This window comes from Bactrocera latifrons, unplaced genomic scaffold (assembly GCF_001853355.1).
Source record: "Bactrocera latifrons isolate USDA-ARS-PBARC rearing strain unplaced genomic scaffold, ASM185335v1 scaffold_72, whole genome shotgun sequence".
Lineage (NCBI taxonomy): Eukaryota > Metazoa > Arthropoda > Insecta > Diptera > Tephritidae > Bactrocera > Bactrocera latifrons.
Genome location: NW_017537401.1, coordinates 774,353 through 797,928, shown reverse-complemented (window position 1 = coordinate 797,928; position 23,576 = coordinate 774,353). Strand labels below are relative to the sequence as shown.

At 37.9% G+C, this 23,576-nt stretch overlaps 1 protein-coding gene across 1 annotated transcript in view; it reads left to right on the top strand.

The window, feature by feature from the left end:
• Window positions 1-23,576, top strand: part of LOC108976057 — a 170,579-nt gene that overhangs the window by 69,804 nt on the left and 77,199 nt on the right. Inside the window, exon 10 of the mRNA XM_018944968.1 lies at window positions 21,049-21,215. Within this exon, the coding sequence (XP_018800513.1) occupies window positions 21,049-21,215 (167 nt within the window). The remainder of the gene's footprint in view (window positions 1-21,048; window positions 21,216-23,576) is intronic.

The window sequence follows — 23,576 nt, the reverse complement described above, 5'->3', positions numbered from 1 at the left end:
CATTAGTCGCAAATTTTTACTTCAGCTTTGTTGAGCAGTGTAATGAAAGAACATTAATTTTTATGTAAGTTGAAAACACAAAAATTGTCAAGACAATACTATTGTTTTACGCATGCATAAATAAAGCCTTCTATAAACTTTATATTTTTCAAAGAAAGTATGTTACGTATACGCCCTGTTGCTCCTCCCTGCTTCATCCGATAATAATCAAAGGAAATTGATTCACAGAAATTTTATTCAGAAAAGTACTCTTATTTTCATATTAATTCAAAAAAATATTTTTTTTTTTAATTTTTAAGAATACATTTATTCTTTTCAGTTTAGGAAAGATATATTACGTATACGCTCTGTTGTTCATAACTTATACATAGGAGATGCGACATGATAAAATATTTAACTTTTGTTATGCACGCAAATATTGTAACATTTTTTGTTTACAAGTCTGAAAATAATGTCTTAAGAATAATACTCGTAATTATATTCTAATCAGGGTATAATAAGTTTGCCAATATGGTTGAAACCTCCAAAAGCAATCCTTGGAAACGCTATAGTGTGTATATATAAATGATCAGCATGATAAGATGAGCCGATGTAGTCATGTCTGTTTATCTGTGCGCCTGAGAATACGCAAACGAGATACTCAGTTTATGAGATATAGGTTCGAAATTTAATAGAAGTCCTTTACTCACTAAGCACCGTTTCGTTTTCTAGAGTTGCGCATATCGGTTTACTATAGTATATAGCTGCCATATAAACTGTACGGTCAGAACCGAGATCTTGTATGGAAAACTTTTTCATTTGACAAGATATTTTAAGAGGATAATTTCCAAGGCAATTGTGCAATTTCCAAAATTGCGATGATCAGATCAGTATAGCGTATAGCAGTCATACAAACTGATCGATCAAGCGAAAGTCCTTGTATGGAAAACTCCTTTATTCTCAAAGTATCTTCAAGAAATTCGGCAGAAAATATAATATTACCCAAAGCATCGTGCTTTTAATACTCGCAATTAACAATAATTATAAAATTAGTGCAAATGGTCATCAAAAGCTATGAAGACAAAAAAAATACCTACAATTTATATTTACTATAACATTAAACCATTTTCTTGGTGATTTAATTTGTTAAACGGCCGACTACAATAATATAAAAATATATATAATCAGCTCATAAGAACACAATAAAAATGTACACGTAACAGTTGGCAGCAATGAAGTGCGAAGCTTTTATGGCGACCAACTACAAAGCAGAAAGGAGTTTTATTATTTTAGTATTCACTAAATTTAAGATAAGTGTGGGAAAAATTGTTGGGAAAAAATTTTCAGGTTTAATTCTTTTTCGAGGCCTAGACACGTGCCGTCTTTTGGTAACGCCATTAAACTCACTCCTCTTGACGTGTTGTTAAAATGCAATAAAATTCGTTTTTATAACCTTTAAATGCAACATCACTGTTGTTACAGCAACGCGCTGACCAGGCTGTCAGTGGTGGCATGTGAAAACAACCACACGCACAGCACGCTTAGCAAACAGTCTGGTGGCGGCCTATGTAAGCAGATCCATACTCTACTTAAATCCAATTTCAAGTGGCCAGCAGGCGTCGGCACCACCAACCATGCCGCCCGCTGTCATTTGAGGCGACCGCATGCGACCCAGCTACGTCACGCATAAATACGTACTTACATTTAAGCGTTGAAGTCAGATATTTACTTTTATTTTCCTTAATATAAACGTATTTTTACAACCTCTTCTGCGCTTCTTTTCACATTACTGTGGATATTTTTTATGGGCATGTGTGTGCGTGCGTGTAAAGTTCACACATAAAGCTATGCAGCAGAACATCTCATCGAGCAGTTCACCAACATCATAGCTAAGAATTATTGTTGCTACGCCGGCAGCTATATCCTGGCGGGCTGGCACACAGACTCCGCTCCGCTTGTAAATCGTTTTGCCTCGTTTTAATATGCCATTGTGTGCGCATATGTGAGTGCGTACATCTCAAGCAAGGCCGCACTTGCACTTCATGCCATTCGCATGCACGCACACACACGCATACCATTACATATATGTATTTGTATATCACTGTGTGCAAAATTTAAATAATCCGCTTGCAATGAGCTCGTGCTGCGGCGATGAGTGTATTAAAAGGAAATTCGTTTAAGACGAACACAAATAAACGTTAGCTCAGCCGGCGGTCAATTTTACTTTACGAGTGCTGACTCGGCCTCAATTGCAATGCTAACAATGACCACTTCCCAATAGGGTGAACTTGAGTTGAGTTCAGTTTGTAGGAATAAGGCAAGGGCAGGGTAAACTTTGCAGAATTAATCCATTTAAAAACGTTAGTAAACTTTGAGAGCGTTATAGGATTTTGCTAAATTATTTGAGAGTAAAGAAGAAGATGCAGAAGAAGAGCTCCAGTGCTGCTTTTGGGAATAATGGCAAAGTTAAATATTAGAAACAAGAATATATTGATTTTAAGAACAACAAATATTTTGTTGTGCTTTAAGACTTAAAGCACAAAGCCGGAGAAAAAGTTGGTGTAACTTTTTTATAAAACTCTTATTCTTCGTTTCCAATGAGGGTTCAATCATTTAAAGTTCGTTGTTTGACGTAAACAACCTTCAAGTCGAATTAAAGTTTCTTAATAAGAAAAAACATATTTTATAAAGATCCTTGTCTAACTTTGATCCTAGATTGTAGCGTCGTTTTCGACAATAATTTATGCGGAAAGACGTGAAGAAATCTTGTCAAATAAAAAAAATTTTCACATACAAATTTTATTTTGATCCTTCAGTTTGTGCAAGTATAGCAGCTATATGCTATTGTGATACGATCTCAAAAATTTCTTAGCAGTTTACATCATTGTTTTAGATAGGAACCTACGCCAAATTTTGTGAAGATATCCCGTCAAATGAAGAAGCTTCCCGTATAATCACTTCATTACGTTCATTCTATTTCTATTGGCAACTATATGATATAGTAATTCGACATCGACGGTTCCAACAAATAATTGTTAAGAAAAAATTACATTTACCAGATTTCATATCGATAACTCAAAAACTGAAGGACTAGTTATGAAGTATACAGAGAGACAGATAAAATGACAGATGAACATGATTAAATAGACGCAGCTCGACATGCTGATCATTAGAGAATCTCCGAAGTTTCCGTCCAGGTATTATAAACAACACCATTCAAGGCATATTAAGCATAATCCATCATAGCCGAAGAGCTGTTCGTCTCCAAGAAAATTAACACATTAAGGATCATACAGACAGAAGCCTCGCTAACTTCGACTGATAACTTGGACCACTACGCTATGGAGCCAACTTCTAGTGGGAACTTCTCAGCGTATGTACTGCCGAGATATATGTGGGTGGAGCGGAGTCGCTGAAGAAACGGCACTATGAACCATTTTCACGGATGGTTCGAAGCTCAAGGGAAAGGCTGTTGATGAAGTCTTGGCATACGACTGTAAGGTCTTTCAAGCGGAAATGACAGGCACTAAGGGAGCAGCTGATAAATTTTTCCGAAGTGCGGTTTTTTTATGGACGTATGTATCCACTCCGATAATAGTACTACTGGCTTGTATAGTAGGACTTAGTAACAAAGCTACTCGAGGAAAGTATGATCTCACAAGTAGTGGGAGTTCCTTATTAAACGGAATCATTGGAAATAGTGGAGCTGATGGGCTTAAATGGAAACCACCCATAGCCAAATTACAACATGAGGGCAGTGACAAGCGTTACAGTATTCAGGCGCTGAATCTAGAGGCTTCGCGTGATCTCAGACTTTAACAAGGCTACAATTAGACCTTGCAGAGTTGAACGTAAAAAATTCAGTGAACTGCTGGCAATAGTAGGTATCCTAATTGACCGCTGTCCGATTGGCACTCTCGCAGTACGGCTATAAATGTTGGAGGATACAAATTGTCACAGCTGCAGAGAAGAAGAAGAGATAGAAATATATTTTTCCTCCAATGTTTCACACTTTTTACGTACACGGCGAATTGGCTGGCAGAATAAATTTGGCAGAATCTAGGCACTTGGTCGATATGCATATGCGGCGAACTTTTTGATCCATACCGTCTCTAGCTGTAAGTGAGATTATTTGTGGTCGCCCGAGATATCAGCTCGTTTACCTAACCCAGCCTAATCAGCTTTGTCGGCTGAAACAAAAACCACCACTTTTTATATTAGCTTAAGTATTGAACTTTCGACGAAGAACTGGCGTGGATATTTTATATGCACTTTGTTGAAGATATTTCATGCTCTGCCCAGGCAGCCTAATAAAATATTGAAAAAAGATATATTAAAGAAAATTTAGCTAACTTGGAAAAATTCATGATATTTTTTTCTGCTTTCCAATAAAAAAATATTCTAGAACAGATTACGTCTGTAGCGTAATCTTCATTTGATCCAAACCGATTATTTTCTAGCACATCTGGAAAAGAAATTTTGTGTCGTTGGGCATTTTTTGATATTGTTGGCAAAGAGATCGATTTTTTTACAAAACAATCCCAGTTATCGATCGGAGGTTGCGCAGATAAAACCTTTCATATTAAGTACCCTAGAAGCAAAGTGTGGTTCAGAGAGGCTATGTTTAATGGTTCTAAGATTGTCTATATAAGTATGAGACCGAGGCGCTGGTTTAAGCATGCCTTTATGAGGCTAACCGTTCAAAACAATGAAGAGGTCATCTTAACATTCACCTTACACGTCAAGTTCAATCAACTATTTCTGATGAGGGCCACTCCATCATATCCAGGTGACAAAATGCCACCACCACGAGATCAGGCTGCTACAGAAATTCTACGAATAAATCCTACTTATAATCCCGCGAAGGCCCCTGGTCCATTTAGCGTTATCCAATATGCACCAACTCGGAGGCAATCGGTACTATATCCTTTCTAATCGATAAGAGTCGATCGATGAGAGTATATAATAACAAATTATAAGAGATGGTCGCGAGAGGACTTTGCTTCTCAATTGCCTACTCAGTTCGACGTAGCACCTGTTAGCAAAAGTTATCCTGCATTGGATTTCCAGGCTGACATTGTTGGTGGTGTTTGCGCTGGTTCCAAGATAGACAAAATTATCTACGACTTCAAAATTATGACTGCCAACAGTGACGTGAGACATGAGAGCCTAGTCGCGAGTGCGACGACTGTTTGTTTGATGACAGGAGATATTTCGTCTTGCCCTCGTTCACAGCCAGACCCTTCTGCTTTGCTTCCTTGTCCAGTCTGGAGAAAACAGAACTAACGACGCAAGTATTGAGGCCGATGATATTGATACAGGTGCTACTTCGGCATGTACACTCTTATAAAATATTGTACCTGCTAGATTAAGTTCTGCAGCTCGAATTATTTTCTCCAGCTTTAAAATCGACGAAGAAGTGGTGTGTGTCGATTCTCCTTTCACGGTTAACGTTTTTCGATTTTTTAAAATCCATATTTTTATAAAGCTTAAAATTAAAAAATTTTCCTACAGGGTACTCGTGCGATTTCCTGCCGACCACATGCACACCTTTGGGTGAAGCATTAACGGCATTATGGGCATTAATGCCAACAGACCGATTTATTTCATAAGCATCATTTATGCATTCGTGGCTGCCGCTTAACACAATGCCTGCAATGCAGTAGGCTTAATGGCTAAAAAAACAACAAAAACATGCCACAAACAGATTATACACAAATGAACGCTGAGCAGATAGATTTGCAAATGTTTTTTTCGATATGCTTCAGCACAAAAGCACCGTCACGTTTTAATGTAAAACTAAATGTTTATCTTATTTTAATTGTGAGCGCCGCTAATTGAGTCAATTAATAGACAATCGAGGCATGTATTTGCTACAATCAAATTGCCATAACAAAAGTGTTATCTTCATTAAAATAAAAGTTGAATCCGAAGGCCAAAACTTTGCCTTAGTGCACACGAAAACAATTGTAATTAAGTAACTTAAGCCCCGCCAATGGAGCGTTAATGCAATTCAACTTATAATTAGCCAAGTTCGCAGCTGCCGACAATGGAAGTGAAACGAACATAAGCATGCAGCCCGCAACGAGATGAAGAAGGCGGAGAAAGAGTAATACGCTGGCGAAAAGAAGCGCAGCGCAAGTTTGAAATTAAAGTAAAAAGAATTACACCTACAACGACAACTACAACTAAAATACAACTACAATAGCAACAACACTGCATATTTGCAACAACACTCTAAAACACAACTACGAAAACCACAACAACTACAACAAAAATACAACTACAAAAGCAACTAGGGCTACAACTAAAAATACAACTACAAAAACAACTTCAAACTACAGCAAAAACCTTTACAAGCACTACAATAGCCCGTTCGTTTCGAGGCAAGTAACAAGAAACTTTTTATGCGGCTGTGTATGTGCAAAGAAGGCGTTAATTGCATTATTAAAAACTGAAAGGCGAATGCCAACAAACTATTTTACACTACCGTAAAGACGATCAACAACCACCGCTTGAGTCCAGCTCCCTCGCTCTTGCTACCTTCAACTTCTTCTTCAAGCAAGAAAAATTAACGAATATGTTACGCCCGCAGCGGCGACTTGTTAGCCAAGTGGAAGAAAAATTTAAATCCGCAAAAACAATAACATTGTGGCAGCATCAACAGCTGTGCGAACAGCAACAAGCCGGAGCTTAACAAGCGCAAACGGTATATGAAAACGCCGTAAAGAGCGCAAATATTAATGAAAGCCGCCCAACGGATACATATGCCGCCAGCAGCACTGCATGTAAATATACGCATATACATATGTATATACCTTATATGTAGGGCGAGGGCGCCCAGCTTAAACATCGCTTTCTCTTATATGCATTGCTGCAAGCGGATGGGAACTGAAAGAGCAACAACTAACCAAACAATAAGCGGTATAACAAGTCGAGCGAAAAAACGATAATAAATGTGAAAAAAATAACAATAAAATATTAAATGAGTTGTGTCCGCAGCAGCTGCCGATTGAAAAGTGTGTTTTGGTCATGCTCATAACGCACAGCAAATGAACACACAAAGCTACAAATAAAAAAGGCACCCACATATTTTAAGCAACAATCACGTACATGAAGCGCTGATATAATGAATTTAACGTTTTAAATATAATAAGTGGTCGGGAAAAATATTCAAATACCCAAAGTTCAAAGGGGAACACATGACCTTAGAACCAATCTACTTATATATTTTTTCTATTTTCCAGTTAGTCCATTTCGCTCTCACTCTACATCCTCTTGGCTTACTTGAGTCAGTTAGCATGCTGCTCAGACACATGCTTGTCAAGGTAACGCTCCAGAACTTTGGCTACCAAGCTGTTTTCTATCTTCTGCTTTCTAGCTAATGTAGACTTGCTTCTGCCCCATGAGGGGCTCATGAGTCTAGCAAAGATTACTTTGCTAACGCAAGCCCTTCCACTAACTTCTCCTAATCTATAATTTTTCAAAGATCCTATCCTATCCAGTCGACTTTAATGGATAAAAGCTTGTTTCAGTACGGAGTTAAGACGAGGGAACCCTATAGCAGTATCGAACGTTCCCTTCAAACCACTTCGAAAAAGGTAGTAGGTTATTACCGTCGTCGGAGAAATAATTGTTATCATGATAAATGCCACGCCGGCACTATAGAGAAAAACACTGCGTACAGAGTCACCCTGCAACCGAATGTGTTAAGCCCGCTGTATCGAAAGTGAAAGTAGAGGTAGAAAAAGAGACGTCTTTTCAACGAAAATAAGAAAGAGGCAAAATGATCTGAACGCGAAGAAATTGAGATGCTGACTAACAATAAACAGGAGTGAGCAATGGCAGCAAAAGAAAGTTTTAAAGTCGGGCCGACTTCATACGTAAATGAGAACCTGACAATAGATACCCGGAGTATGCAAAAACTTGGAAGGAACGCTTCTCGAAACTATTAAATGGCAAAGGTCGTACTGCAACGGGTGAAGACGAATGGTCTTTTTCGAGGAATCAGCCTCCCTAGCATTGCAGATAAAGTTCTTTCGACCTTATTGTGTGAAAGACTTAAGCTACATTGTAAATAAGGTATATTGATTGAATATTATCACTATAGACCTTGTAAATTCACCAGGGACTTAAATGCAAAAAAGTAACGGATTTTGTATATGTCGGAACTACCACAAGCTCCACCAATATTCCAAGTCTGGAGATCAAGCGTGGAATAACTCTTGCCAACAGGTGCTACTTTGGAATAGGTAGGTAATAACGAACAAAAATTTTGCCTTAAGTCTCTCATTATTCCTGTGCTATTATACGGTACTGAAATATGAACTATGATGAACTGTAATGTGAAAGCAATTGGAATATCGAAGAAGATGGAAGCACGAACTCTTTGAGGTCTACGCATTGAAATCCAACGAATAGACTGGTTAGGTCATGTCGTTCGCATAGAAGATGATCCTCCAGTGAAAAGATCTTTCGACTCGAGATCTATGCGTGGGCAACGCGGCAAGGGCATCCACAGATTCAAATGGAAGAATTAAGGGCATAGCGACCTATCTGCACTTGTACAACTCATGTAACCTCACAAAGTATAGAGTCAACTGGCAAAGTTTTACTTCTCTACCCAGACCGGTTAACGGTTGTAGTGCCAAAGGAAAAGACGAGTAGCAATACCGAAAAGTTAAAAATTTCCCATAAACTATTTGTGTTGTTACAGTAGGCTTTGGGCAAAATGTTGCGAGAATATAACTATTAAAAGAAAAGTTACATATTGCTTTCCCAAATTGCTTACAAGATCCATAAATTTAGAGAACAAAGTGCAAATAAAGTTGCACAAAGATTTCTCGTTGCCATAAGCCGAGGTCTCGTGTTGCTACCAAACTAAAACATATGCTGGTAAACTTTTCACCTTTTTACACTCCCAACTGACGACTATATATTCAATGAAATCACATAAACAATCAATGTGCAAATTTCATTTCGCCAAACTTATTAGCGTTGTTACTTTTGTTAGTTTTTGTACATTTTTATTATGTATAACATACATAACAAATTGCAACAGCTGGTAGCAGGCGCAGACTAGTCGCTACTGTTACTAATTTTAGTAGACGATGTGGCATGGTTGCCATGCCATGGAATTGGCAAAAGTTTTTCGATAACAACAACAAATCGGCAACTGTCAAACATTGCAAATGGACTACCTTTACAACTTGCAAATTGGCAAATCGTAAACAATACACTTGCGAGCACACAAAGCTGTTATACGTACATAGCACATGTATACATACATACATATTTAAGCATATACATATATGCATATGTATATATATACATGATATATACTTTTGTATAGAGGCAAGCATTTTCATAACTCACTGGCAACATGTGACAGCCGCAAAAGCGACAAACAACAACAACAACAGACAAATTTTTACTCGTTGTTGCAACAAGAAAATCAACAACGTTTGCATGTAACAACAACAGCAACAGCTACAACAGCGCAGGTAACAACTTGTAGAACAAAGTTCGTATGTAAATCAAAGCGAATTGCAAACGACACAAAAGCTACTAATACCGTTACCAACACTCACACACGCACATACACACAAATTACGCCTCAACTTACCGACATGCAAATCTCCAGCACTGAGAAGCTGCAGTATACGCACACCCACACACACACATGCGCACATACTCTTACATGCGCTTACACGCGGCGCAAGCTGCAACAACTTTTCCTGGAGCAAAAATAAAGTTGCGAGTTGAATTGTGAGCGTAAAATTACATAAATTCCGCAAAGCTGTGTAAGCTGGGCAAAAAGTTGAAAAGCAAAATATTAAGAATCGTTGCAACATTTTTTGAAGGCAAAACAATGGCCGCAAAGCAGCAAAAAATTTAGAAAAAATTACGAAAAATAAGGTGAAATTTGCCGAAACTAAAGCGTGTTTACGTGCAGCAAAATGCCACATGCTCGCTTCGCTTCCAACACAGCCGTCAATATGTGTTACACAAGCTGCCAGTTGAAGAAGAACACAAGAAAATTACAGCGAAGCTATAATACCCTTCACAAATCAAAAAGTTTCCATACAATAACTTTATTTTAGTCGTATATATAGCAGCTGTATCATAGGGTAATCCGATCTGAAAATTTTTCTCTGATATTGTGGCGCTGCTTTCGATAATATTACACGCTAAATTTCATGAGAATACCTTTACCTTCTTGATCTACATTGCCGAGTTTACAAAACCGTCATTGTTCCATCGAATGCGATATTTACCCTTGGCAATACGCACAGGACCCTATATCTTCCACAGAACCTTTCTCACGAAAACTCATAACATCAACTCATCAAAAATTGTCATCGTCTACGCCTCTGCACCATATAGCAGTACGGGAATAATGAGTGACTTATAGAGTTTATCGAGACTTCAGTTCTCAATTACCTACTCATTCCGAAGTAGCAAACGTTGGCTAGAATTATTCTGCGTAGAATTTCGAGGCTGGCATTGTGTTTGTGTTGACGCTGGCTCCAAAATAGACGAAATTAACTTCGTACGACTTCGAAGTTAAGACTGTCAGCAGTGACGTGGGAGCCAAGTCGCTAGTGCGACGACTGCTTGTTTGATGACAGGAGATATTTCGTCTTACCCTCGTTCACTACTGGACGCAATTTTTTCGCTTACGTATTCATTATGGAGAAAGCAGAACTAACGGCGCGGTTGTTATGGTCAATGACATCGATGACACTCTTATAAAAAAATGGTGCCTTCTCCATTCAGCTCTGCAACTCGAATTATTTTCTCTAGAAGTAGCTTGAAGTAGAAAAGGCACGATAGGAAGTCACCTTGTCGAAAATCTCGTTTAGTATCGAATGGCTCGGAGAGCTTCATCCCTTTCCCCACGGATCTTTTGGTATTGCTCAACGTCAGTTTACACAACCGTATTAGTTTTTCGGGAATACCAAATGTAGACATCACTGCATAAAGGCAACTCCTATTCGTGCTGTCAAAAGCAGCTTTGAAATCGACGATTCTCTTTTCACGGATCTTTTACAAGATCTGGCGCATGGTGGATATCTGGTCAGTTGTTGATTTGCCAGGTCTAAAGCCACGCTGATAAGGTCCAATTAATTTGTTGACAGTGGGCTTTAATATTTCAAACAATACCTTTAATGCGGTGTTGAGGAAGCTTATCCCACGGTAATTGGTGCAAATTGTGGGTTCTCTCTCGTTATGGATTGGGCAGAGCACAATTAAATTCCAATCGTCAGACATTATTGTGTCCAAATAGATTTTAGAAAAAAGCTGATGCATGCTTCTTATCCGTTCTTCGTCGCCGTGTTTGAATAGCTCGGCCCCGCCGTTTTGTTGGTCTTCAGACGCGAAATTGCTATTCGAATTTCTTCATGATCGGGCAGTGAAACGTCTGCTTAATCTTCATCGGTTGGAGAATTGGGTTCACGATCTCCTGGAGTTATGCTTTCAATGTCGTATAGCAGGCTGAAGAAATGCTCTCTCCATAATTTCAATATGCTCTGGATATCAGTCACTAGATTACCTTTGGGGGTTCTATAAGAGCTATATGAAGATATTTTGCGAAACAAAGAAGTTGATTCACAAAAACTTAATTTTAATCGTTCATTTCTGTGATAGCTGTGTGCTATAGGGTATAAAATCTTTGAATAATACGAACGCACATTAATAAAAACACAGAAAGGTAAAAAAATCAAAACTTGCACACCATACCACTCGTAGCAAACTAATTTCCTAGAAATAAGCTTGTCACTCGTCAACCAAACTGCCTCAGACAGCGTCGCTTGTCACGCAAGCAACGCGAAGACGGAGGCAGCTAAGTTGTATACAGTGCTAAGTGCTACGAACCCACACGAGCAATCGCTTGATCACATTTTGCGGCTTCTACTTCCTTATATCCTCTCTTTCACACTCTCTCACCATTTCTCGCTCTCCCACACGCCACTCGTCAAGTCAGAGTTGTTATTAAGCAGCTATTGATGCATTGACAAGAAAGTTTGCCAACGGTAATAAAGCATAAACTTTACGGCGTCAAAATGCAACGGTTGTTGTGAGTTAGTGCGCCATAACGGTAGTTGTGCGTGGTTGACGCTGGCGTCGACTGGGTAAAATGAGTAGTTTGCGTGCCAGCAAGTTCCTTAATCAACTCAAATTACCTGGCAGCGTCACACAGCAGATAACGGTGCACACTCAAGTATGAAATGCATGAAAATATCCGTTATTATTTTAAATGGCTTGCTATTAAAAGTATTTAAAAGTATGAAAAGTTGTTAAGCAAGTTTTTTTCGTGTAGAAGTAGCGAAGGATTTAGCTTGAACTTACTTTATTGAGGTTATCTGTGCTTTTGCAAATTAATCTTGGTTTCTCCAATGCTGGCAACAAAGTAAGGTGAAGAGAGAAAACGTATCGGAGAGTAGAAGAAACTGTGAGGAGATGTGAAAGAGGTCCAAAGGAGGTTCATTTTTTTAGTCTTTCGAACCTCCTTTGGGTGTCTAATCTCAGCCTTGGAAGAGAGTGGCACGTATTAGAGTTCATAGGTGATATTACATAGTACTTTCATGAAGCGCTATATCATCAGCGCTGCCTCTATTTACGGCGTTAAATTTGGTATCGCTGATAATTGTTAATCCTAATAAGAATAACAGCGGTAGTAGTTATAACGGCCATTAATGAAGGAATTATCTGTTCATTGTTGAGTTGAACTTTTTCAAAATTGATCTCTAAGCAGCTTGACATTTGCTCTTTTCCATACAACTTTCTTAGAACTTCTTTTTTATGCTATTTGCCTTTGGAATTGTGCTCAGTTGTATTTCTGGAACACATCAAAATCGTTATCTGCATTGAATGGTTACTGGTGATGAAATGTGGAACACTTGCGACAACGTCAAGTGAAAACGATCAGAGTCAAATTGCGGTGAGCCGGCGAAGATGGTGGCCAAATTAGAATTGCCAAACAAAAATGTTTTTCTATGTGTTTGGTGGAATGAGCATTGAATAATAAACTCTCTGCTCTCTCACAGCCAAACTCTTAGTTCGGTTATATACTGTCAATAAGTGTACCGTCTGAAGTAAGGAATTGGTTTCTCCAGAGGGGTCGTTTGAGTTTTCTGAAAAGCCAGAAGTCACACGGCGCTAAATTAGGAGAATGCATTGTCGCAGAAAAAGAGTTTTCGAACCTTAATTCCGTCCTCTGTTTACGAATAGCTCCGCGAAAATCGAAGAAAACTGTCAACATAACCTCATTGTTTTCGTCTTCGGTTTGCAACGATATCACCTTTGCAACAGTTATTGGGCCGAAGCATAGATCCAAGACTCATCGCCAGTAATAATACGTTTTATAATATCCTAGTGGTCGGAAATCATAGTTTCACAGACGTTAATGCTACAATGTTTTTAAAAAAAAAATTTTGTGAACGCACTTTCTTTTTCCTTAGAAACAAATAATGTCTCAAAATGGTTTTAACTGATCCTTCCGATATTCCGCCGATGCTAATAAGACCTCTGACTTTTAATCGTCGATTCTCAAGTACCAATTCCATAATTTTATAGATGAGTTTATGGTGATGGCCGTGGTTCGCCACCAATACGTTCTCTTTGAATAAGTTTTACCAATGAGAAGCACTTGTTGTGACGAGCAATTAACACCGAAGGCCTTTTCAATATTCTGAACGTTTCGTCATCAGAAATTTGATTCCACAAACAAAATTTAATGGAACTTCTGCGTTGGATAATTTCACTCATCGTAAAAATGGCCGAATGCACTTTATGTACTTCAAAAAGAAAAACGTATACTAAACACTAATGATTATTTTTATGTGAAATATTTTAGAAAAAATAATATTATTAATAATATTAATTAATAATTAATTTTAGAATAAAAAATTAAAATGAAATATTTTAGAAAAAAAAAATATTTCGACGGATGGGTTATCACGAATAATTAAATTTAAAATGTCTTACTATTTTTGCTCACAGAAAACTGCTATCAAAAACATCAACTCTGAATAGTGTATTGATTCATTAAAATATAGGTTGGTTCTACACTCCTCACATACATATGTAAAAAGCCGCTCCAAGCAATAACGTATCCTGATGATGAACAAAATATTCCTTAATTAAATTACACCCTTCAATGTTTGCTTAGTTTTAACTGAATAACCATCTAATTTAATGAAAATTGTCAACCAAAAATTTTAACTAGCTACACATATATGGTATGCATTTGTCCATGGCAACAGCAACAAAGCAAATATAAATGAAAACGAGCGCTTCAATTGACAAATGGGAAAAGTTTAACGGTATCCCAAATTGAATTTGTTATTGTACTTGGCATTGGCTTATTGAAGCATAATCCCATCAGAGGAAATTAACATGCATGTGTGCCCAATATGTGTGTACGTATCATATAATAAATCGCGAGCAAAAGCTTCAATATTAATACGCGAATTGAAAAGTCGTTTATCAGATTTGGCATTTGCCGTTTGTCCATCCCAACGCGTGTGTCCAAAGCTGCTGCATGCAAAAGTGCAACCGCTTTTTAGCGCATACATACATATATACATATATATGTATGTGTGTGCAGTACGAAATATGAGAACAACAATGCATCACAGTTGAATAAATCGAAACTTTGAATTGGCCACTTAGCTGCATTTCATGGTTAATTAGCACAGTACGTGGTTGGCATGCAGACACACACACACACTATTTGCCGATTGGAGTGCGCGGCATGAGAGCGCTTGCGGTTAAAGCCGCCGCTGGCCTTTACCACAATTCGATATCCGCCCACTTAAATGCGTCGCGCTGGCATGAGAGCCACTGCCAGGCAACTGCTCGCGATATACATTGTAGTGCAGCGCCTACACACCCACATCCATATGCATTTAACGAAATATTGTGCGCACTTTCGCTAAGTGAAATTAATGCACGTAATGCACAACTAATGAAAACTATTGTAGAATACAACGACATCATGCACATGGATCGCATCCGAGCAGGAAATAGGAAAGCCTAAGAGCTGGCGAGGAACTAGTACTTTGGATAACTGGTCTTCAATTGCAAAGTTTTAGAGAAGTTTTAGAAGGCATGCCTTCTGGTACAACGTACTGTCTTGTCGCTCGTTTTTCATCGATTCTGGCTTGGAATATTATATATTCCATCAGTTTTTGATATATCGTTCTGAAAATTTGCACACATCATTTTCTTCTCAAAAAATTTCTAGTCTGTCGGAACCGTCGATTTTTTACTACTATATATGCCAGCCAAACTGACCGATCGAAAATAAGTCTTTGTATTGAATACTTTTTCATTCAACGAGATATTAGCAGGAAATTTGGCATGGATTACTACGAAGGACATTTATGCAATCTTCGAAGAAATTGTTCCGATTGGTTAGGTATGGCATATAGCTTTCATACAAACATAACGACTTGAATCAAGGGTTTGTAAGGAAAACTTTTTCATTCGAAGAAATATCAACACGAAATTTGGCATGGATTACTACTTAAGATAATAGTGCAATCTCGGAAGAAATTGTTCCGATCGTTTAACTATAGCATATAGCTGTCATACAAATTGAACGACCGGAATCAACTATTTGTATGTAAGCTTTTTATTCGTGAAGGCATGTATAGCTCCAGTTTACTTTACTTCTAACAACAAGAGTTATAAAAGTTGTTAGTGGAGATGAGCATTAATCGCTAATCATCGATAGTGCCGATATATCAAATTTTCTTGAAGCAATATTTTTCCCAAGCAATTACAAGTCAAATGCGAAATTTTTAGCCTCCCATAATAATTTTTGCACTTGTTCTCAGTTTTACCCAGCTGGTATCAATACTTAACTTGTTGGAATTCATCATAAGCCTTGCGCTGACTTTTTGCGGTATCGGTGACCGACTCTTCAATGCATATTGTATACGCTGCGGCAATTCAATCGCAACGTTGCAGCATTTTCAGCTCTCGAATTTCATTTTCATTATTTCACCATTTTATAGCGTGCCAGTTAGCGAACCAAGAGGCAGACCACCGCTCCGCGGTTGGCGGTTGGCAGTCAGCGGTCGCAATTCGCCAGTAGTCACTGCATTATTATGGCCGAACTCGTCCGAATTTTTCAAATTACTGTTGCATAACAGATGAATTCTTAAACGCAGCCTCTACACTCACGTGTGCTCGTACGCGCAGCTATTTCGTGTGTGTCCGTATTGTGGTGTTGCATTGCTGCGGGAGTGGTTCGCTAATGTTTATGTATGTGTAAGGTAAGCCCCACGCTGAATCACAGGTGACTTTGGTTGATTTTTGGCCGCTGTGCGATGGCTGTGTGCATATATCAGTCATTAAATAGTAAAAACCACTTATTTCAGCAGGATTTAATAATATAGTGAAAGTATACCTACAAAGGGAGAACTAAGTATCGATACGATGCTCTTATATTTATATATATGAATAGTTCTCAGCTTTGCCAGGTCCCCAGCGGGATTTTTGAAAGCATTACTTTGTGAATGTAATAAAAAAATGTGCCGCAAACTGCTGTCGCACTACACATAACAATGTGTTATTGTTAAATATCACGTTTTCCCTGCCTGCATAAAAAAGATATTCAAGCAAATTTATGAGCATCTGAGCTCAAGGTTTTTTATATGGATTTACGCACGGATTTACGCACATATGCTGAAGAAATGGCAAGTGTAGTCTACATAGAAGATATGATCGGCATAATAAAAACGTATAAATATTCTCTGGTTTTAAAACAATCTCAGAAGCTTTTTTAGATTGGTAGTAGTGTCAGTCATATTTATGTCAAATTTCATGTCAAAATATTCATTAGTGTTTGAGATACGTGTCGTTTTGTGAGCTGCTAAAAGTGAGCAAAGAATTTGTATGAAATGATCATTTCGCCAAAAACTCAACCCATATCGTTCCGCAACCACCGTATTCACCTGATCTGGCGCCGTGCGACTTCTGGCTGTTCACCAAGCTCAAAAGACCGTTTTTATACGATATTCAAGCCGCAGCGAAGACGGAACTGAAGGCCAGCCCGGAAAGTGACACTACAACCAGTGTTTCGAAGATTGGAAAATCCGTTGGCATAATGCACTACATCTAGTGGGGATTACTGTGACGGGGATGAAATGGATTTGGAAAAATAAATAAAGAATTTTCAAAATAAATACAAAAATAAGGTGACAATTTTTGGGCACAGTATACATTTGAATGTAAGTATACATTTGAATTTCCTTAACAATGAGTGTTGTTTTGTAGTAATAATATCACTCTTATTGGAAAGCCCTGCATATGATAGACTAACAGTAGAATCATGATCTTCTACACAAACATTAAGCTTCAAGGGGAAAAAACATCGACAATACAAAGGTTTGAATGCGGGATCCAGATACACTCCAACAAGAGACTTCAATGAATCTACTTTATTACTGAAATAGAGTTGAAAATATATATGAAAACACGGATGCCAACTTTTTCAAACTAATTGTGCGGCACCTAAACTCTTCTTACTAGCTCACAGTAAAGATTTTTTGGAGCAATCTTGTATGTTTTAGTGCCAAAAATATAGCGCTTTTATATATGAGTGCGGCTTTTCTTTGAATTACAAATAAATGCAATTTTTGTATATTTTTTTTTGTATTTCTCTACATTACAACCACAAAACTGTAAATGAACTGCTTATCGGCTGAACGAACCACAACTGCACTTAAGTAACGAAGTCACGTGCGCATGCGCAATTACCACTGGTAAAAGGCAAAATTCTACTCCCTTGACAACCAAACACACACACACATACTTGCTGCTCAATACATACAAAATTTTACTGTTAACGAAAACTCTCAAGATAACTGCGTATACAGTTCTTCAACAACTCGACATCTGTAACTGTAAGCCACTTTTGCACTTCACCGAACAGATTTGTGCTCGCTTGTAATCTGTTTGCCATGCACACGCACACGCACACACACACATGCACTAAATGAAAGCACTGAAATGAACACAATATGAAATGTAACCATTTAGACAATTCGTGTACAAGCACTCACTCAAGTGGTATCACACATACATTGATACATTTCTGTGCATATGCTCGGCCATATACATAGTTGATGGGAGTACAGTATCGTCTGTATGTATCGGTATATACGTATGGTCGCGTATTTGCCAACATTATGTCGAAACAAGCTGGATTAGTTGGTTTACAAGTTAGCTGAAGAACCCTTGAGCGCCAATAGAGTAGAACAAGAAGCAGCAATCACTTAAGTAAGCAGCCAAAGTATCCACTCACACAACTTGAACACGCCCTGCATAAGTCAGCGGAGGGTTTCGGGTATTCATTTGCAACTATTGACACAAACTTATTTGAGAGTATGCTATGTGAAAATAAATTATATCATATTATGCATCATATACTATATCATTTATATGTATGTATACAGTCAGCCTTAACGATTCGTCGTAATAGGTAGAGTGGCCATCTGACGACCCACCACGGCAATTAGGAGACGCATTTTGAAACCACCGGTGCCAAAATACTCTTATTCTATTGTATATTATCTAAGTCACCCTGTGCTCCTAATAAGCATAGTTTCGTTCATCAGTACGAAAAATTATATCTATGCAACCTCCGAGATCCCATCAAGAAACCCTCGGCCGATAGGAGCAATTTTTTTGCATTCGCAAGAAGATCTTCTATAGTTTGTTCTTCTTCTAGCTCCAGACAGCCTGCTGTCTGCCCATCATGTAGTGGTCTGTAAACAATCCCAATAAAGTTATTATATCATTGAATGGCGCTCAATGAACAATTCCTCACTTGCGTGAACTTCTACACATGACTGAATCATCCCGTCCTGCTTGGCAATGGCGAATACCACAGTCGATGGAACGATGACCTGAATGAGATATACGACGATATTTCATTGTTCAGCGAATTAGGGTTAGGTCATGTCGGCCGTATGGATGAAAATACTCCTGCTCAAAGAAGAAAAAGATGTACGACCCATCTACTTTTTCCTGCTTTTTCAGAAAGTTAGCGATCGACTCCATCAAGACTCAGCTACCTTTATAATATGTTTGTCAATTAAATATCCACAAGTAGTTAGAGGCTTAAAAATACCATCCTTTCCGACACCTAAGTTTAGGGTTATACCTGCTATAAAGGCTCTCTTTTTATTGCTGTGATCTGCAATTGGAAGATTCTACTGCGGTCTGATAGTCGACAGATCCCTCAGTCTAAGGCTAACTTTTCTCTCAGTTGCTTCTTGTGTGCTGTAAATGTAAAGTAACGTTTAAAGACCTGAGGAGCGGTGTCTACGCTTATAAAGAAGAAGAAGAAGACGTGTCTAAGTTTGGTTACCATGAAAACTTTGTCTAAAATTAACCAAAATATTTATCGTAATAAGTTACTAGGTGCAACCCGAAGCAGATTATCAAGCGTTTCGTGAATGTCGGCCAAATATAATGGCATGGCTCTTGCACAAATGAGCCAAGGTAGAGTTGAAACAGTGGACATTTCCGGTGAACTTGGCCCGAAGAAGGTAAAGACGTAAAGACTGTCTTATTTGTTGGAAAGGACATTCAGAAGATGTGATCTACCTTGACTATTTGAGAAAATCAAACAATTTAATACTCTTCCGCTATGAAAACACACTATTCAATCTTCCTGACTACTGCAGTGGTGCCATTAAGATAGCGGTAGATTTACTGCCCCGAAATGCAGCCTCCTACAAAGAAGCAACTATCCACCCTGATAGCAGGGCAGCGATGCTAGTCTTAGCTCCCTAATCGTTCACTCAGAGCTGTTTCAGCAACCTCTTAACTCGTTATCAATAGCTTCAGGTCACTTTGTAATAAGACTAGTAAGGTTGACAGGCCATGGCGAAATCATAGGGAACTGGTAAGGAAGGGTACCCTAGTTCAATTATTCAGTAGAATGGAAACGGTTCGGTACACCGCTCTTTAGTGTTTTCAACTACTGGAGAGCTGGATTTCGTGGAAGCTGGATCAGTACTGCACCAGCATCAGCTCTTTCGCTGTCGCAAGAATCTTTTGGCCGAAAATCGATTGTAAAACATACAGGGAGCATTTTATCTTTAAGAGGGTCACTCCGTAGTCGATCGAAATTGTTTCCCTACCGGTGTTCATGTTGTAATGTTGGGAATCTTACCGGAACAGCTACTGCTGCCGAATTTATTAGACCTTACCGGACCAAATGCAGCTGCAGAAACTGTATTGAGGAAGATGAGGTGTTGATAAGTTAATTTTTATCAAAAATCTGGTAAATGTACATATCATTTGTACATTACTAACTTAAAGCAAAGTAACTTCTGCTTTCAAGGAACAAAAAATAATAATACTTACATGCAATATATAGAGCTCAAAGTATCTTCAAGAATGCGGAAGCACTCGATTTTTCCTCTTTATTTTAGAAATTTAAGCCGGTCATGCTCAATGCTAACGGTATTTTGTGCGCGTTCGCCTATATAGGAATTCCAATGTCAATCCAATCAAAGGCTCATATAACAAATACCGATGTAGACAATGAAATAACGGCACGTACGCTAGATACACACACATACACGCATAGCTTAACTGGGTCGCTATATGCTTGTGTAAACAGGAACTCTCGGATACTTTAGCCACGTAGAAGCTGTGCTGCGGACGAAATCGTGCAAGATTTCTGAGGGGCGAGGAGTAATGGGAAATTTTCTTAGCAAATGTAAACTTTCAGCGCAGCTGAAGTATGAACTCTTGTTTTTTTCACCGCTTACTATGGGCTATTTTAACTTATTGAACTAGAGTACTATATACCACATATACATATTTACAAGGCAATTGCTCAGCAAACATATATACACATATAAGTACACTTTATTTTCATATATAAACTACATATGTGCAGGTCGTTTGTTGCATCTGCACACATTCCACGTGGCAACGCCGACTTGCCGTTTGCATTCCTTTTCATTACACACAATACTTTTACTCGGTTCTTACATAACCCGTTATTCTATTGTGCATTGTCTGATTTTGCAGTTTGCCAAACGGTCACATCAATATTATGGCCTTCGATCGCATGGCGGCCATTGTTGGCGCCTTCACCAAGCACATGCATGCCGTTAAGTCGCCAAACGAAGCACCACCTGGCGAGTATAAGACCTTTTGCCAGCACATGCAGCGCTCATCGAAATTGAGCGAAACGGGTAAGTCAGCTAAAGCGCTTATAAACTTTTATATAACAGTATGTGTATATATGTATGTACGTATATGTTAACTGTGGTATTTAAAGATTGAAATTTAAAGAGAAATGAAGAGAGTCGGAAGAACTTTAAGGCATATGTGACTATTGAATTTTGAAATTTAATTTGAAAAGTTTAAGCTCTCTGCTGATAAAGAAAGACGTGATTGTGATTTAAAAGCTTATATTTAATACATAAAAATGCATAAGGAAACATAAAAATAAAAAGGAGAGAACAGAATAACTTCTACCACACTAATGCTATAATAACAATAATATAGCACAAATAGACATAAAAAATATTTATCTTTATTTTGAGCAGTCAGTTTGTATAACAGCTATAGGCTATGGTAGTTCGATCTGCACAATTTTTTCAGAGATTACAGTAGTGCGTGACACAAAAGTCTGTACCAAATTTCGTGAAGATATCTTATCAAATAAAAAAGTTTTCCATACAAGGTCTTGATTTTGAACGAGCAGTTTGGCAGCTATATGCTATGGTAGGCCAATCTGAATAACTTCCTCAGAGATTAAAGCGTTGTATGACACAAAAGTCTGTACCAAATTTCATGAAGATATCTTGTCAAATAAAATGTTTTTTTATAAAAGGACTTGATTTTGATTAATCAGTTTGTATGGCAGCTATATGCTATAGAAGACCGATATCAGCTGTTCCGACAAACAAGCAGCTTCTTGAAAGGACAAATCTGTTTGCAAGAATTTCAAATTCGGGGATAATTGGATAAGGCTCTTCGAAGCTATGTTATAGCGTCTCCGACGTGACTTTCTAAGTGTTACCAACTTCGTGCCAAACTTAGTAATTAAGAGCACTTAAAATATTAAAAATATATTAATTAGTAATAATAAGGAAAGAAAGAAATATATTATTCTCTCTCCTTCTCCCTCTCATTTATTAAATTTCTGCTAATATTATGGCTTTAAAGCGTTTGTAATCAATAAAAAAAAAGTACCCTCGCGCGCATTAAATGACGTGAACGGTGCTTAAAATGCCTCAATAAGCCGTTTAGTTGCCCATTGACTGAATTGAGCGGCGCTGAGCTGGCCAGAACATTAAATGAAATGAAACAGCTGAGCAATCAAGCGGCAAATAAACCTACTTATCGACACATTGCATCGCAGTAACACACAGTTACACGTACTTACGTAACACACATACACGTACATAAAACGTATAAACATACAACACGTATACACACAAAACACACATACAAACATAAAAGCAAGTGCTCATTCCCTTGGCACAGTGCGACAAAAGGAGTGTATTACAAGGCTGGCCAAAGTGAACTGGTTAAACGGAACGAGCTAAGAGCAAATACATACGCACCTATGCACATATAAGGCAACAACAATTTGGCCTCTGCTTAGTTTACTTCAAGCGAGAACTATAAAAACAACGATAACCTCAGACTAATGGTTGCGCAAAAATTTCCTAAGTGGTGTGGGAGCTGTTTAGAAAATTTTAATTGGTTCAAGCAACAAAAGCGGACTGAAAGACTTCATATGTTGGCGTATGATTGCACTAAGTGCATGGAGTTAAGTAACGAAATGAAAATTACAGTGCACTAGTCAACAAACTTATGAGTTTTTTAAATTTTCATTAATTACGTTTGAGGTTTGAAAAAAATTCGAATTGTTGGTAAGACCCAACATACATACAGTTGCTACAAGTATTGTATAACTTTTTTTAATAACTTTGGAGCAATTGAAATTTTTCAATCCCAAATGTATCAAATATTCTGATATTGTTTTTAGATCTTTAAATTTCTAGAATTTTATTTTTTTTTTTTACTTTTTTTTATATAATAAATATTTATGCTATCAAACTCATACTTCATTAACTTATTTACGTATAATTTTTGCATCAACTAGAAAAGCAGTTCATAGTATTATTACAGCCTACACGCTCTTTTCTGCTGACCAGTGTTGCCGTAGAAAATTGCAATTTATTTTTCCTCTCCCTCAGTTTTCTTTCTCAATATGTGGAAAGGAAAGCATGTGTGCTTATGAAAGGTTTAATTGAATTAACCAAATTTGTAAGCAACACTTTTTAATCAATTTGAGTTCAATATTCTCTAAATTTAAGTTAAAAAGCTTTAAAAGAGAGTAAGGCGATTGATTTTGCAATATATTTACAACATTTTCATTCAGGAGGATGGAGTCATGTGTAGAAGTTCACGCAAGTGAGGAAAGTTTTCTGATCGCCATTCACGTGGGAGTGGCCAGAAACGATTCTTTTACATATGACTCAAGCAGCTCACGACTTCCGGTCTTTGACCAAGTATCCTCTGGGTAGCCTAAGAACATC